At 40.8% G+C, this 17,651-nt stretch overlaps 1 protein-coding gene across 10 annotated transcripts in view; it reads right to left on the minus strand.

Annotated features, from left to right (window-relative positions):
* MCTP1 (multiple C2 and transmembrane domain containing 1) overlaps positions 1-17,651 on the minus strand; it is a 473,721-nt gene that overhangs the window by 189,551 nt on the left and 266,519 nt on the right. For all 10 annotated transcript variants that reach the window (XR_010588809.1, XR_010588810.1, XM_008172983.4 and 7 more), the window contains one exon: positions 8,043-8,213. Coding sequence is in view for 8 of the 10 variants with exons in the window: in XM_008172983.4 (XP_008171205.1) it covers positions 8,043-8,213 (171 nt within the window). In the remaining 2 variants the exon portion in view is untranslated. The remainder of the gene's footprint in view (positions 1-8,042; positions 8,214-17,651) is intronic.

Raw genomic sequence — 17,651 nt, forward strand, 5'->3', positions numbered from 1 at the left:
GAAAGAGGTCCACTTCTGTGAACCACCAAGTCAGAAAAATGTGTCTGAGAACCCACAAGTCCAGTTCCCACTCATCATCTTGGGAGAAATGCCTATTGAGATTGTTGGCCATGATCCTTTTTACTCATAGGAGGCAGAGATGAAGATATGATTGGCTGTTCACCAGTTCCATAGCTTTCTTGCTTTGACACAAAGACGGGGGGATCTTGTCCCACTCCTTGACTATTGATGTAGAACATTCAGACCATATTATCTGTCACAGCCTTGACAGATGGGTCCCTGATTAATGGAAGCAAGTGGATACAGGTGTTTCTGACAGCTCTCAGATTGAGTAGGTTAATGGGAGAAGAGACTCCTGGAGTGTCAGCAGTTGGGTGCAATTTCTTGCCAATGTTTGGAGGATCATTTGAGTCTTGTTAAAGTCATAAACCTGTCCACAGAAAGGTAAGATATGATTGTTGCAGCATCCAGATAAGCCCCTCTGAAGTGTATTTATTGTACTGAGGTTAAAATGGACTTTTCAATGTTGAGTTGAAATCCTAGCCTGAGGAATACGGACATTATTGACTGTACTGCAAAGAAAAACAGCCCTTCAGCAGCCAATCATTGGGGTAAGGGAATCAGATTGTCAGTTCATATCAATGAGCAGCTACCACCTCTGTGATCTTTGAGAATGCCCTTGAGGCAGAGGAGAGGCCAAAGGGAAGCACTTGATATTGGAAGTGATCCTGACCAACTAATCTGGTGTGAGAAGCATGAATAGCAACATGAAAATATACATCCTGAAGGTCGAGGGTTGCAAACCAATCTCTGGAATCTAATGATGGAATTGTAGCTGCAAGAGACACCATCCTAAAATTCTGTGATTTCACAAAGGCATACAGGAGCCTAAGATCTAATATTGGTCTCCATTTCCCATACTTTTTTTGAAACCAAAAATAACTTGAATAGAAGCCCTTCCCCTTGTGCTGGATTGGAACTGGTTCTATGGCCACTATGAGTAGGAGAGGGATGACTTCCTGTCTCAACAGTTTGTGACATGGGCCCCTAAATAGGTTGGAGATAAGATGGTTGGAGTAACCCATTGTTATAACCTCCAAAACCCATTTGTTGGAAATAATCTGTTCCCAGGCAGGTTGAAAATGGGAAAACTGATCTCCAAAGGGTTAAAACTGGGTATTCGCAAAAGGAGGATATTCCCAGACCTTCAACCAGACCATCATCATGGCTGAGGACGACAGTTGGGTAGTGGTAACAGTTCCGTTAGGGTATCTCTTTTTTGATATCTTGATCTCTTTCTTGGTGGCTCTACAGAACCATGATACTTCGAAATCTAGACTATTTGGGATCTGTGTGTGGTTTGAAATCTACTATATTTTCTTTGATTGCAGGCATATATATTCCGAAAGACGTGAGTGTGCTCTGAGTCTTTTAAGATATGTAAGGATTCATCCGTGGACTCTGAAAAGAGCATAAGTCCATCAAAAGGCAGGCCCATCCACAGTCTTGGACCTCCTTAGGAAAACCAGATAATTGTAATTGGGATGCTCAATGCATGCTGATGGTGGTGGAGATGAATTGAGCCACAGTCAGCTGCATCTAGGGAGGCTTGTGATGAGGTCTTTGCTAAGACCTGACCTTCTGTTATGATGGCTCTGAACTGTTCTCAGGTGTTCCTCAGTGAGATGTTCAATAAAGTTGTTGAATTTACCATAACTGGGGTGGTTGTATTTTGCCATCAGAACTTGGTAATTTGTGATCCTGAATTGCAGAGTCACTGCAGAGTAGCTGTTGTGACCAAACAGATCAAGTCACTCTTGGTTTTTGTTGTAAGCCTCATTTTTTGCATTGTGCTGTCTGCCACATTCGTTGATTAAATAATTTGTTTGTGGGTGGGAGGAAAAAAAACTCAGAATTTTTGGACCGTAGTCATGACAGGGGTCTGCCAGATGGTTTTAGCAGGTTCCATAAGAGCCTTATTGACTGGCAATGCAATTTGGCCAGAGACTGTCAAATGTACAATGTCCAAAAGTTTATGTTCTGACTCTTGGATCTCCTCTAAGGAAACTGGAGTGAGTCAGCAACATGTTTAATCAGTTCCTGGAACTGTTCAAAATCATCCACCGAAGAAGGTGGTCGAGGCATTACATCTTCTTCTGGAGATGACAGAGATATTTGTATTGGGGTGGGGGGTTCACTTCTAGCTTCTTGCTCCTTGAAAGTTTCCTCTTGAGGCTGAGGAGGAAGATATGGTACAGGAGATTTTTCTATGCTCCCCATGGGAGTAGCTAGGAGCTTTCAAAAACTGCTGGTGATAGAGACACCAATATGGCTACTGAGGGAGACCATAAGGTAGAGGAGTGGCCATCCAGTGTTGATCATACTAATGAGAAGGGCCATAAGGTTATTTATCCTTATGCACGTTCCTCTCATGATGGGTGACCCAGGAAATGGTCTCTCCATGGTATATAGGAGACACCTAGACAGAGATCTGGGCATAAGAAAAATCATTCTTAATGTAGTCCAACAGTGAGGCAGAACTAAAGATGAAGGTAGTTGTCTGCCATGTGCAGCAGGTATTGGAGAAGTCAGAGTCACCAGGGAAAGATAAGATCTCAGTGACCCAGAAGATCTTGATACTGACAAGCTAAGTTCCCTCTAACCTGTGCAGCCACGCAGCTGCCTATTAAGCCCCGCGCAGGGGCTCAGGGCTGCGGTGGGGAGAGGTGCCTCTCCCGGCTGGCCCCAACACGGACCTGCCGCAGAAGGGAGAAGCACCTTTCCTTGCTGGCCCCAACACAGACCTGCCCCCGACTTGCGCGACCTGGGGAGAGATGCCGTTCCCCCAGCCCCCACCTAGCCCTGGCACAGACCTGCCACCACCGGGAGAGAGGTGCCTCTCGCCCCCCTCCCCTCCCAAGCCTAGGTGCTGCTGTGGGGAGAGAGAGTTGGGGGGAGTTGTCTCTCCCTGTCGTATGATCTGGGCAGCCTGCACCCCAAATCTCTCATCCCCGGCCCCACCCCAGAGCCCGCACCACCAGCTGGAGCCCTCACCCCCCCCCCCCCGGATCCCAACCCTTCGCCGCAGCTCTGAGCCCCCCTCCTAAACTCTGAACCCCCCTGCCCCACCCCCACCACATGAATTGTGTTACACATCTCCTCCATATAGGTGCACATAACAGAATTCATTCCGCACATGCAAGGGAAAAATTAGAAAGAACACTGTCGACAAGTGCTTGGTACCCATTAGCAATGGGACTCCAGTTCTTTAGAAACAAAAAGACCCCCGGAGAATCTGAATTCTTGTGGTGCTGAATGTATCTGAGCTGAGATTTAGTAAGGCTCCACAACAGCCCTGGTCAATACTAATGTTGATTGCTTCGCTGGTGTCTGTCTCAATCTGAGGTGCTGATTGTTTTGGAGGTGCGTGTCTAACAGACGGTGACAATACCAAAGATTCTGATGTCTTCTGGTGCATCGGTGTAGCAGACTGGGATACCAGTTTGGGTACGAAGATGGATGTTATCAGCCTTCTAGATTCAGAATGCTTGGGGTCTGCAGATGGTACTGGTTTCTAAGAAGCAGATTTCTTGGGCTTTCTGCTCAGATCATGTTTCATTGGTACTGAAGCATGCTTGGTACCATGGTTGTCAGAAGAACTCAAAGCCTTTATGAGCTCCTGGTACCAGAACTGCTAGGAGCCTCCATAGTACCTATTCCAGGACCTGAGGTCTCCTGGGGTGACTGAGATTTCTTCAAAGAAAAATCTCTGGTGGGAGACTCAGAACTTTTCTTCCATGGAGTCTTGTCGGTACCTTCATCCTTATACTGCGAACGTCTCTGTCACTTTGATACAGAGGTTGACGGGGCACTAAGTGCACTTGAAGACTGGTGTACAAGAGGGTCCTCCAAACCCAGGTCTGAAGCGGGTATCAGGGCTTCCTCTATCATAAGAAGCCAAAATTCAATTTCTCTGTTTCAGTTTCCAGATCTGCTATTAAAAGTAGTACAGATCTTACACTGGGATAGTATATAGGTGTCCCCTAAACAGTGTGGGCATAGAGAACCACCTTTGCTAACCGGGGTGGACCCCAGCTGGAAAGGCAGTGCTTGAAGCCTGGGGAACTTGGCATAACAAGTGATAACCCCTGATAGATGCCCCTCAAAAAAAGGAGGGAAGAAGGTGTTAAATGGAAAAAACCAACAGAAATAGAAGGGGGGCTCATTCAACAAATAATGACAAATAAATTACTAGACTAGACTAAACTAAAATATACTAAGTTACAGTAAAGGTGAACTCCAGGAAAAAAATTGGGACCAGGTAAAATAAAGGTTCAGTCTCAGGCCACCAGGCAGTTGAGAAGGAACTGTCTGTGAAGCTCACACATCCGCCCTAGACATCCTCAGTCCAAGGTATGAGGATGTCTAAAGTGGATGTGTGAACTGAATGGGCTCTGTTACTGAAAATCTCAGATCAAAAGCGCATGTGCATTGGGCCCAGAGGGATGCTGCTCAAAGAAGAAACATAATCGGGGCGGCTCCCGGCACCAGCGCAGCAAGCACGTGCCTGGGGCGGCAAGCTGTGGGGGCGGCCTGCCGGTTGGTGTGAGGGCGGCCATCAAGCTGCCTTTGGCGGCATGCCTGTGGGAGGTCCGCCGGTCCCGCGGCTTCGGTAGTAATTTGGCGGCGGGGACGCTGAAGGCGCGGCACCAGCGGACCTCCTGCAGGCGTGCCTCTGAAAGCCACCTGACTGCCGTGCTTGGGGCGGCAAAAACCATAGAGCCACCCCTGCAGATAATTTATAAACCAAGCCCTCTCTAGAGAAAAAGAAGCAATCTCCTCCATCATAGCCTAATAGCAGCAGTAACTTCTATACTGAGCAGGAGTGGAAACTGGCTCAATGTCTTCCTTATGGGGCAACTACACCTCTACCCCAATATAACGCGACCCGATATAATACGAATTCGGATATAATGTGGTAAAACAGTGCTCCAGGGGGGCGGGGCTGCGCACTCTGGTGGATCAAAGCAAGTTCGATATAACACAGTTTCACCTATAACGTGGTAAGATTTTTTGGCTCCTGAGGACAGCGTTATATCGAGGTAGAGGTGTACTGACTTCAACAAAGGCCACAGTTCCACTGGATTTATCACTAGGAGTCTTACAGACCTATGAAAGAACTAAAAAGTGCATTCTTTAATCATTTTTAGTAGAATTAAACATCCAAAAGTTAACATTAAAGTGTGGGCGAAAATTTGGTTTCAGCATTTTGGTTTGTACACATAAAAATGTGTCAACTAGAGATGCCAACAATTCAAAATAAGTAACATTCAACACAACTCTGTATAAAGCAGGTGGCAATTAACTTTGTTAATGCTAGCCTTTATGTGGGAATGGATGGGTGGGCAAGTTGTGGGAGATGCAAGAGGATTCAGGAGAGCTGATTTCACCCTACTGATTCTATGAACAGACCTTCAGACATCTGAAGAGCTTTATGGTATCAAATAAGGAGTTAATGACAACACAATGCATAGGTATTATATAACATTTCTTATAATTTAAAAGTTAATCAGAGTCAGGGAGTGAAAAGGTCAAAATAAGACAAGAGTCCACCATCCGTATAGTAATTGTGGTTCAAGCCCAAATACCAGCATAGTAAAAATAAGGAACATTCATTCCAACTTTATTTACAGAATAAAGACACTAAGTCAGAAGAAATATGTGAAATATGGAACAATTGTCTGAAGACAACTGGCAGTTTCTAAAACTGTACAGAATAATCACATTGTCCCTTCCCATCAGTATCACGTCATTCACTTTGGAACTACAAGAGCGAAGCTGTTTGTTTCAAGCAAAAAACGCAAGGTATGGAAAAATGGTACTTGAAAAAAGTACCTAGATCAAAAACAAACAAACAAAAACAAAAAAAAACAAACAAAAAAACAGGCAAAATATTCCCTGTGAGGGTTTTCTAAAGGAAGAAAAAGTGGTTTTGGCTAATCTGTTATTAGTCTTTAAGTCAGCCTTTGTTTTGCCCAGGTTGGTCAAAGCAAACGTTGCATTAAGAGATTACTTTTTAGACATGTAACACAAAAGTAATTTTTTTACTCTTCAAACTGAAAATATGTTGCATGTTACTTTAGCTGAAATGTTTGAAAAGAAATTATTTTATTAGTTTCTTTGGAACCATGTTCAACTCAATGTTCTTTCCAAAAAATATATATGGTGTCTTCTGACCTCTGTTGGCGCAAACAATGACAACGTAGCTATTAAGCTATAGCTGATTAGATAATTCTAAACTGTCTAGTCCCCCACAGTCTGAGTTTGTGAGAAAAACAGTTTGAAAAGAGAAATATTTGGGGCGGGGGAGGAGGAAGTAACACAGAGCTCATATGGACCATCCTGGCAACCAAACAAAATACAGTGCTCATGGCTGTGCATTCCCACTCCCCCATGCCTTGCCCCATTACCCTCACCCAGCCCCTTGCTATGAGGACCAACCCCTTTCACACACCCTGCGCAGTGCCCCAATGCCCCCAGCTAGCCCCTCGCTTTGGCGGTCTACCCCCCCCCCCATATCCCTCCCGTGCCGTGCCCCATTGCCCCTGGCTGGCCCCTCACTCTGGGGGGGGGGTGCACTCATAGAGAACAGGGGTCCGGCGAGCTTAGCTCCTTATGCCAGCCTCTCCTCCCCTGCTGCATGCCAAATCCCTGAAGTAAAATCCACCCTCCCTTGGAAACAAGGGCTTGCTCGGCTGAAGGGAGCCCACCTAGCTCAGTAAAAGGAGGTGAGCCCAGTACCAGAAACCACCCTTCCAGAAGCAGCAAGCAACCCTCCCTCAACTTTCTCCTGCACAAGTTATTGCTTTCTCCTTCCCCCCTCCCTCCAAACACTCAATGCAGATCTCTAAGATGAAACTCTCTTCCTCTTTGGACAGGAGGCAGGCAAGCCCAGAAATCCAACCCAATAGGAGCAGCATCAAGAATTCACCCTTCTCCTGCACAACTCTCACCCTTCCCATCTCCAGAATATTGACTTTCTGAGATAAAATATCTTATCTCTTCAATAAGCCAAGACAACTCCTCTAAAGGAGGAGTAAGAAGTAGGACTGAGTGGACTTGTAAGCTCTAAAGTTATACATTATTTTATTTTTGAGTGCAGTTATGTAAAAATAATAATTCTATATTTGTAAGTTCAACTTTCATGATGAAGAGATTGCACTACAGTATTTGTATGAGGTGAATTGAAATACTATTTCTTTTGTTTATCTTTTTTACAAGGCAAATATTTGTAATAAAAAATAATAGAGTGCACTGTATACTTTGTATTCTGTTGTAATTGAAATCATTATCTTTGAAAAGGTAGCAAACATCCAAAATATTTATTTATAATGGTATTTTTATTATTCTGCAGTGCTATTAAATCTGCAATTAATAATAATAATTTTTTTAATCACTTGACAACCCTAGTTTTAATCCGTCCCCACAGCAGCCTGGAAATCTGACCAATTAATTGGGACAATGAAAAAGGAAAGGAAAAATAAATTAAAAACACTAAAATTGTGCTGTTACTTGCAGTCAGTGTCCTGTAAGGATAGAAGTCATAAATGGGTGACCAGTTCCTGCAGTAAACCCAAACACGCAAACCAGATTGGTTTGATCTGCAGGTGCATAAGTCCCATGCAGATGGAAATCACTGTCACGGGCACAAACAACCCCTGCATGAGGGCATGAGAGAACCCGGCACTTGCTGAATCCCTAGATGAGAGTATTGGTAGTAAACGTAAACTCCTGGGCATGTTACCATAATATTGCTGTATTTGGCATATTGAAAAATAAAATAAAAATTACTTTTTTCCAATGCTTCATTTTCTTCATCCACATATTTACCTCAATTTTAGTAATAATAAATGACAACTACACAAAGGTTCTAGGAGCTGTAACACCTAAGCAGTAATACAACAAAGTTCCAGAAGTATTAAAATAGTCATTCAAGCAGAAGATCCCAAATGTTAAGTACGAATACAGTTAAAAGAAGTTACCTTACTCTTGTACTTCTGATGGCCCAGCCGGAATTTCACATAGGGATCACTCAATCCATTTGCATCCATGGGCTTCAGTTCACATCCCTCTATCAAAGTGATACTGACTATTCCTCTCCAGAGCTGAGATTTTCTGTGCATGTCTGACAGGCGTAAACTCTGGGGCTGAAACTTCAGGTTAAAGAAAAAACAGATTTAGTTAAAATACGCAAACATTTCTTTTGTAATTTATTCTTCCAGCATTTATTGAAACATAGGCTGAAAAGTTTGTTTCCCTTATCTGTAGATTTTTGTTTTTTTTTATAAATCAAATACAGTGCCAAATACACAAGTAAAATAACCTCTCTATCCCTACTCAAGATCCCCCTGTTTATGCATCTAAAGACCGCATTAGCTCTTTTGGCCACAACATCACATCAGGAACTTGTGTTCAACTGATTATCCACCATTACCCACAAATCTTTTTCAGAGTTACTGCTTTCCAGGACATAATCTTTTCCTCCCCTGGCCCACAGGAATAATTATGCTACAAATAAATATTTTAAGATCTGATGAAGAGGCATTGTTTGAATGAATGAACCTGAAAAAGGAATGTCAAAAATATTATGGGAGATGAAACCTTGATTAAAATAATGCAAAGCACTATGAGAAGCAGGAAGGGGGGGAGGGGAAAGAGGGCTACAGAAGAGGAGGGAAATAAAGTTCAGAATGACAATCTGCAGTCACTAAAATGATTCTTATACCCACAAACACTTGACTATTATGGAAAAACACCAGGGGAGGGCCAATCTTACAGAGGCACCATTTTAAATGCTCAGCAGTCATCCCTTCAGTTTTGCTGATGTCTATGTAGGCCACTTCCTAATTTGACCACTGATATTTAAAAACAAAACAAAAAAATGAAAAGCCTAATTGAACTTAAGTACAACTACTAGTTGATCTACTAGCCACATGTCCCAAAAGGGAATTTAGAGAAAAGCCTCACTGGTTGTGGAAAAATCCTTGTATCCTTTTAAAAACATATCTTCGGATTACAAAATGTTCTCTCAAATTTGTTCTAAAAAAACAGATATCTTTTGTTTTCTCTCAGAAATTCTGACACAGATGAAGAGTCCTTATTTGCAGTAGTTTGATATGATTGGCTATCCATAATTTAACCTGACATTTCAATATTCAATAAAAGAAGCATGCCACGAAGTGTACATGCATCAAAAGAAATATTTCTAGTCAGTATTCTCTCCTGTCTATTTGTAATATTATATAATTCTGGAGACTTCTCTGCCATCTTAATGATAATTCCCATTCTCATTTACAAAGCACATCACCACACAAAGTAGTTCTAGAATTAGGGTCGACAATAAAGGAGACTCATTATATAGTTTTTATCTTCTATCCAGTACAATACTACAGTATAGTGTAAATGTCAGAGATAAATTAGCTGTGTTTGAATATTTCAGTTAGTGATGTAACTGCTCTTTTCACACGTGCTACAAACATTGCAGAAAGTTAGTATGTTTTCACCAAAGTGAGTCTGCTGACTACGTTTAGTGCACGTTCAATCTCTGCAAAGGAAAATGGAATTAAACTTCAACATATATTTGTGTGTTTTGGTAACATCAATAGTTTTCTTCTGTTCAAGAAGTCCAGGTCGGGACTAAAGTGATTATCGAAACCATGTGGAAATTTGGTACTTAAACCCATCTGAACTTGCGTAACAGAGAATGAACACTGAAAACGCTGACATTTACACAGAAATATTACTTACCTGTTTTGATAATTAACCAGATAGGCTCTCTTCTTCCACTCACATTTAACACAAATATAAGCCCTACTGAATCTCTGGTTGTCTTTTCAAATATTAGTGTGGTAGCCACTATTCTCAAGTGTTTTGCTCTGCTATTGATTCTTACCTTCTATCATCCCAGTAATTTTTCTGTAAACATCATTTATTGCTGACAAATTGACATCTAGATGTGGATATTTTATGAAAGTGAAAATTCTCATACTTTATAGATTAAAGTACTTTTTAAAATTATATTTCCCCTCGCACTTCCAAATTATACTAAATTATTATTGCAACATATTAATCATTTTCTGAATTAAGAAATATCACACAAATCAGTATTTTTGTTTGCTGCCATAATCTTTATAATATAATGTGCTATTTCCCATTTTTTTTCTCAGCTCATGAAGCCTCATGCAACACTAGAGGTTGTGCCTCAATTCTAATAAGGGAAACCATTTGACAATGCTGCCAACACTGGGAGGGAGGGGGGAGGAAATCAGTGACTACAAACTTAAACATCTTGAATCAGGCACAAAATCATTATAAAATACAGCCACCACTTTCAGCCTTTCACTTTGTACAAACTCAGACTTGTTCCGGAAGTGCACACAACATTTTAAAAAAATCAGTGAGATGGGTAAAGCAAATGTTGCACTGTTACGCAAATCCTTTTTATAAATAATACATGAAAATGTATATTTTAGACAACATACACAATTCTATCACTGAGTTCTGACAAAAACTGTGGCTGTAATGCAAGTTAAAGTTAAGTGCATAATGTAATGTTGTAAATGGAAAGGAAAATAAATATTTAGGAACAACGTTCTTAAATATTCATCCTTCTTTTGTCAATAAATGTCATAACTATTTCAGAAAAATGTGTAGGTCGGGTGAATCAAAAGTAATTTCCAAACACACACTTCAGGATGCCAAAATATTTATACTGGGATGCTGTTAATTAAAATAAAAACTTGCTATAATTCAGACTATTTCTAGGTGAAGTGATGGAGAATGGACTTCAGTCTTTTTTTTTATTATACCAGCTTTATATACTCTAGTACTAATATGGTAGATAACATTCTTAATGGAGCACTATCAGAGCTCAAAACAACTTTTCCTTGGCAACTGAAGGTGGAGGAGGGAAGAGGTTTTTTTTCTGAACCCATAAAGTTTGCTACTTCAAACTACAGATTGGAACTAAAAAATTATACTGACTACAGATCTAATTAAGAGCAAAGGCCTTATTTTAGAAGACAATTTCTTATCTTCACATTTCCCCTAAATTTTACCAGGACACCATGACATGACAGAGAAGAGCTGATAATTGTTAATGACTACTTTTTTCCATTATGTTTGACTAAAGGTGCAAGATAATCTGTTACTGCACCTTTCCTTAAATTAAGGCACTTAGAGGGTTTTACTGATGTGTTTTAATGTGTCATTAATGTATCAAATTTAACTGTGCCCTCCAGATTTAAGGACCAATCCTGCTTCAGTTGACGTCAATGGGAATTCTGCTCTTGATTTCAATGGGAGCAAGAGCAGGCCATTACTGAGCTGAAAATAATTTTCAGTTTAAATGAACAATATTCCCTTCCAGAGCCTTATTTTGGCAAGCTTTTGCTATAAGGTATTATCTTGCATTAAAATTCCTCTGCCAAACTGATGATAATAAGAGTCTTACATAAAAAAGCATCAGCAGCTGGATTCATTTCTTGGCATGCAAACTGTGCTTAAGTGCACTTAGCATGTTAATTAGACACTCATGAGAGTGCAAAGTGCAAGTGGTATTTATAGACGTAAAATAAAGCTGTTTATGTAAAGACAGAATTATGTCACTGATCACAGCAAGCATTGGTTGGTTTTCCATCAGAAATGCTGATTCAATGAAATCAAAACATTCCATGGGAATGTGCAGATTCAGTCAAAACTTGACAGAAACCAGGCAGATAGGCAGGTTTTCTGCCTGTTTGCCTGTCTGCCTTCTTGGACTCCCCAATTCCTCAGCAGCCTAACAGGTTGCTGGGGAGTCAACGTCCCAGGGCTTGCAAACCCTCAGCTCTTTGGTGGCCTACGTGACGGGTTACCAGAGAGCCCAGGCTTCTTAGCGCCTCAACTACCTAGGCAGTATGACTCTCCCTGGGGAGTTGGATAGCCCCTAGGAGCAGGATGAAAAAATCTGTTTTGGCTCTCCCAAAACAAATTTTTTTTTTTTTTTAGAATTTAGCTCCTATGAAAAAATTCAAATTTTTGAATTTTTCTTCTGATTTGTAATTAATTTTTTCCCAAAAAATTCAATTTTTCCGCCATGGGAATTATATTTTTTTCCGGCCAGCTCTAATCATCATATTGGACAGCCAGTACCTCCAGTGGACTCATCAAGAATATTGCCAAAAACTACTCACATGCTCAAAGGTAGGCACTTGCTTAATTACCTGAGGGTATGTCTACACTACAAGAGGCACTGCAGCTACACCGCCATAACACTATAGTGTAGATGCTTGCTATAGAGATGGAAAGGGTTTCTCCATCTCTGTAGTAAATCCATCCCCTTGAGAGGCAGTAGCCAGGTTGATAGACGGATTCTAAGTAGCTGCATCTACTGTGTGAGGTAGGTCGACCTAACTGCATTGCAGAGGGCACAAAATTTTTCACAGCCCTCAGTAACATAACCAGGTCAGCTTAAGTTTTAGGTGTGTACCAGTCCTTAGTCAGGGCCTTTAAGAATGTTTATAATATTCGAAAGTAGAAGCCATTATCAAGTCAACCTCTGGCAACTATTATAAGTCACCACAGACATATCCTATTCTAAGCTTAAGGAAAAGCTGTGCATTTGCATAACATTGTGTGGTTAGTGCTGGAAGATTCAGACTTTTTAATGGTAAACACAAGATTGGCTTCTATAATGGTTGTTGATAAACCAATGTTCTAGTTTATCCAGCTCCAAATCTGGATATGTGACTGATGCAGACATTGCACACTGCCTGTAAGGCAACACTAGCATATGCCAGAATTAAAGTGAGACCTTCCCAGTTGCTTGTTAGGAGGCTTACTTTAGACCCTGATGTTAATCATTCCTATACCACTACTTCATAAGCGAAACTAGCAGAAAGGGTGGACATACTGTATTCGCATAAAACCAACCCATTTTCTGACTCCAGCATAGGAGGATTTATTCCACAATTCCAATAGCAATTAATTGCACTTATCTCTCACTTCCAATATCCAGGATGACTATTTTGCCTATTTCTAAATCATTACAACACCTTGCACACAGTCCGTTATTTGAATTCCATGAACTATCAGTTAACCACAGTGGATATGGAAATTAGAATAGGATATGGAAATAGACTCATAGGACTGGAAGGGACCTCCAGAGGTCATCTAGTCCAGTCTCCTGCACTCATGGCAGGACTAAGTATTATGTAGACCATCCCTGACAGATGTTTGTCTAACAGTTATTCTTATGCTTTATCCTTACACTGGTCCAATCATTTTGGGTCTGTAACCTGCATGTGAGGTAGGGTCCCCCTTTGGTCATGCCAGAGGCAGAAAGAATAAAATATATCTTAACAGTCATATGTGGGCCCAGCCTGGAGGTCCCTTTCAGAGAGTTTTTCAAAGCATTCTCTGACTAGTAATTGGTTAACTTCAGCAAGAATAAATGGAACAGCTTTATGTCAGATATCTTCTCAGTTGAGAAGCTGATTGGATATTTTTGGATTTACTTTACAATATTGTAAATCCAACTGTAGAAAACATTCATATACAAAGGAACAAGGAGGGACAGATCACTGGAAGGGCCTTTCTCAGAGAAGAGAAATCGACAGATCAGTTAACATTTTCCATTCTCTATTGAGTTGCTGACTAAATTATTTGGTGAAGCCAGTTGTAAAAATACAAGAGAGAACAGTATATGAATACTAACAGACAAAAAAAAAAAAAAAGACTAAACTGGCAGGATTAAGGCGGAACCATGGTTTGGAGCATCATATTCCTGAACAATTCTGTGTAGGGCAGCTTGTAGGGTCAGCTTCCAGGTTTGGATGTTGGTCCATGTTGCCACTTTGCATACTCTCTTTGCTGGACATGCTGGTCTTCTCTACTAAGAATGTGGCCATCGATCTAGGACTGGGCTTTGGGTCCTTAAAGTGGGATTAAATCCCTGATTTTGTAAATTGAATGCACTCAATTTTATATCCTGTAGAAATGACTTTTTGACCCCCGTCAGAGATGAAAGTAGAGAAAAATCAGTTTTGACTTCTTGAATTCTGTTTAAGGACAAAATGGCAAGAATAAAATATTGTGAAATGGAAAATGTCCTTATGAATTGACTCCACTATATCATCAATGCCATGAAAAATGGAGCAGTAAGTTTCCAACTAAATTGCTTCCAGCTCTGAGACTATGTGTGGACATAACTACTGCTAGGACCTCTAGCATAATAGTAAGAAAATAAAGTGACATTGTACATACCCTGCACTAGATTCTCAATGGGTGTAAATGATTAGTGGGCCTGTGAATGCCTGTGGAATAGCACTGAGTTTCCTGGGTGGATTAACCCATTCTGCAGTTTAAGGAATTTGAAGATTTGAAGCTGAATGATGAGGGACTACTCCCCTGGAGTTCAAAAGTTTGATACAAGAAGATATATGTCCCCTGAGGGTACTGGCTCTACCTCCAAAGGAGAGAACTTCTTGTAGGAAAAGATGGAGCACTATCTTGTAGTCCACATTCTTTCCAGGACATCAGTAAATTCAAAAGTTTTATGTATTGCTCAGGTATCCTGGCCGCACTGAAGTCAGTGACAAAGGATTTCACCCCAAAAGTGCATTCATCACTTTCTATCAAATTAGAAATAGTGAGAAGTGTAAGGTTATGCATTTAGGGATGACTAACAAGAATTTTAGTTACAAGCTGGGGAAACATCAGTTGGATGTAACGGAAGAGGAGAAGGACCTCGGAGTCCTGGTTGATCGCAGGATGACTATGAGTCGGCAATGTGATGTGGCCGTGAAAAAAGCTAATGCGGTCTTGGGATACATTAGGCGAGGTATTTCTAGCAGGGATAAGGAGGTGCTGGTTCCGTTATACAAGGCACTGGTGAGACCTCATTTGGAGTACTGTGTGCAGTTCTGGTCTCCCATGTTTAAAAAGGATGAAATCAAACTGGAACAGGTACAAAGAAGGGCCACTAGGATGATCCGAGGAATGGAAAATCTGTCGTATGAAAGGAGACTAAAGGAGCTCGGTTTGTTTACTTTAACCAAAAGAAGGCTGAGGGGGGATATGATTGCTCTCTTTAAAAATATCAGAGGGATAAATACCAGGGAGGGAGAGGAATTATTTCAGCTCAGTACTAATGTGGACACGAGAACAAATGGATATAAACTGGCCGTCGGGAAGTTTAGGCTTGAAATTAGATGAAGGTTTCTAACCATCAGAGAGGTAAAGTTTTGGAACAGCCTTCCAAGGGAAATAGTGGGGGCGAAAGACCTCTCTGGCTTTAAGATTAAGCTTGATAAGTTTATGGAGGGGATGGTTTGATGGGATAAAGTGATTTTAGTCAACAGGTCAATAACGTGCCATCGCTGGTAATTAGTAACAATGGTCAATGATGGGATATTAAAAGTTACTACAGAGAACTTTTTCCAGAGGGTCTGGCTAGAGAATCTTGCCCGCATGCTCGGGGTTCAGCTGATCGCCATATTTGGGGTCGGGAAGGAATTTTTCTCCAAGGTAGATTGGCAGAGGCCCTGGAGGTTTTTCGCCTTCCTCTGCAGCATGGGGCAGGGGTCGCTTGCTGGAGGATTGTCAGCGATTTGAAGTCTTTAAATCATGATTTGGGGACTTCAACAGCTGAGTCAAGGGAAAGAATTATTCCAGGAGTAGGTGTGTCAGCTTTTGTGGCCCGCATCATGCGGGAGGTCAAACTAGATGATCATAATGTTCCCTTGTGACCTTAGAATCTATGAGTCTAAGGGAATTGGTAAAACGCATAAAGTAGCAGAGGAGGTCACTCAAGATAGCACTTTCATTACTGTTTTTTAGTCTGTCTCTCTGTAAAAGAATAGTGATATCTTGCAATTTGATAATATTGCTGAAAAATCTATATTCTGATGTTGGAACTTTCAAGCGATCTCTTGAAAAACTTCCTGGTTCAGAGATCAGCCCAGAGATCTGATTGATGTTTTCCAGCTGAGTCGATCTACTGTTATGTTTAGGGGGCCCTTTATGGGAGTTGTGCTCAGGAACACAAAGTGTAAATCTATCTAATGAAAAAGCGACACAGGCTTCAAGTCTGTCCCCATCTCCCTATCAGACCCTGCCTCTGCCTGTCCTTAAGAAATTGTCCTTTTACTCTCCAAAGATCCTTTTTACACTTTTCCCCCACTTCTGATTCTCCCTCCTGTGGTTACAAGCCAGACTATTGGACTCCACCTGGTCAGAGGTAAAACTTCAAAAGCAAGTTACACTTGCATTGTCCTTTAAGGGCTAGTAAACAGTCTATTTGAAGCTCTCAACCCCCTTCTTGCATAGATACAAGCAACTTCAGCTTGAATTAACCCCTTGAATTCATATAGCAAAAACTACCATATCAAACAAATGGAAGGAACATATTCATAAAATATTACAGGCATCCCCATGTCCTTCATGAGAGTAGATTGTATTTTTCAATAAAATACAACTTTGTTAAAGGGATAATCATGAGGAAAGCCTTTAGCTTTTCCAAGTCTGCACAAAGAAAAAAAAAACCCAACCAATTGCTGAATGTGGGTAAAATTACATATCAACCCCATCTGTTTTTTAATAATAGCTTGGATCTTAAAGGTATACATTACATCTCGCAGTCGGAGTAGTGTCTGTAAAGTTAGCAATTACTAGTCTGAGTAAACACTAATAATCTAACATTTTGCAACAGAAACACATTTTTGTTTTGCAGATTTTTATCCCCTTCCTGTTTCTTATTATGATCAGATGATGTTTGGTTTTGGGCAGATGATACATTTGCTCTTGCTGACATACAAATCAATACTGAAGTTCATTTACTGTTTCACAGGCCACAAGCTTACTATTTATCCTTTTGATTTCAACACTAAACACAACCCAATCTCACATTATGTGAGTGCCAGAAGTAATAAGATTTCATTTGGAAAAAAAAACCTATTATTGGCAGTATGGGTGAGAAAAAAAGAAACCTCATTAACGGAAGTCAAGACGAGGAAAATACTGAGTGAGTACTTAAGCAATGGGAATGCCGTCATCCTGTACAAAAGGATAAATACTACATTAAAAAAAAATGCTACACATTTCTCTCTGTGATTACTACTTCCTTCAGGCTCAATAATACAGAGGAGATATGTTTAACCCTTTCCAGATAGCATTGCACTGTATAGGAGTGTAAAAAGTTGTAAAGGCAAAAGATTGTCTCATTTGCCTCTCTTACTCATTGATAGCTGGCCAACATTTTACAAAGGGGCTCAGACATCATCTTCCCTTTGGATGGAGAAGGGCTGGAAATGAATCTATTTTTCCAATACATTTTCATAACCAGCCAATTCAAGTTGATGTTCTTTGTTCATGAAAGCTCTAATTATATTAATAGTTGTATCACAGTATTGTATGCTGGAAACAACTTGAAAAGCTAGTACTGTGGGTTTCACCGCATAGACATAGTGCTGACTCTCATAAGTACCAATTACAACAATTAATTAATGAAAAACTATTTTTAGAATGTATTAGGGAGTTTATAAAAGCAATTCATACCCCCACAATCTGTAGAGCCAGATTCCCTTACTATAGGTGCAACTGTAAAGACCTTG

This window comes from Chrysemys picta, chromosome 6 (genome assembly GCF_011386835.1).
Source record: "Chrysemys picta bellii isolate R12L10 chromosome 6, ASM1138683v2, whole genome shotgun sequence".
Taxonomy (NCBI): domain Eukaryota; kingdom Metazoa; phylum Chordata; order Testudines; family Emydidae; genus Chrysemys; species Chrysemys picta.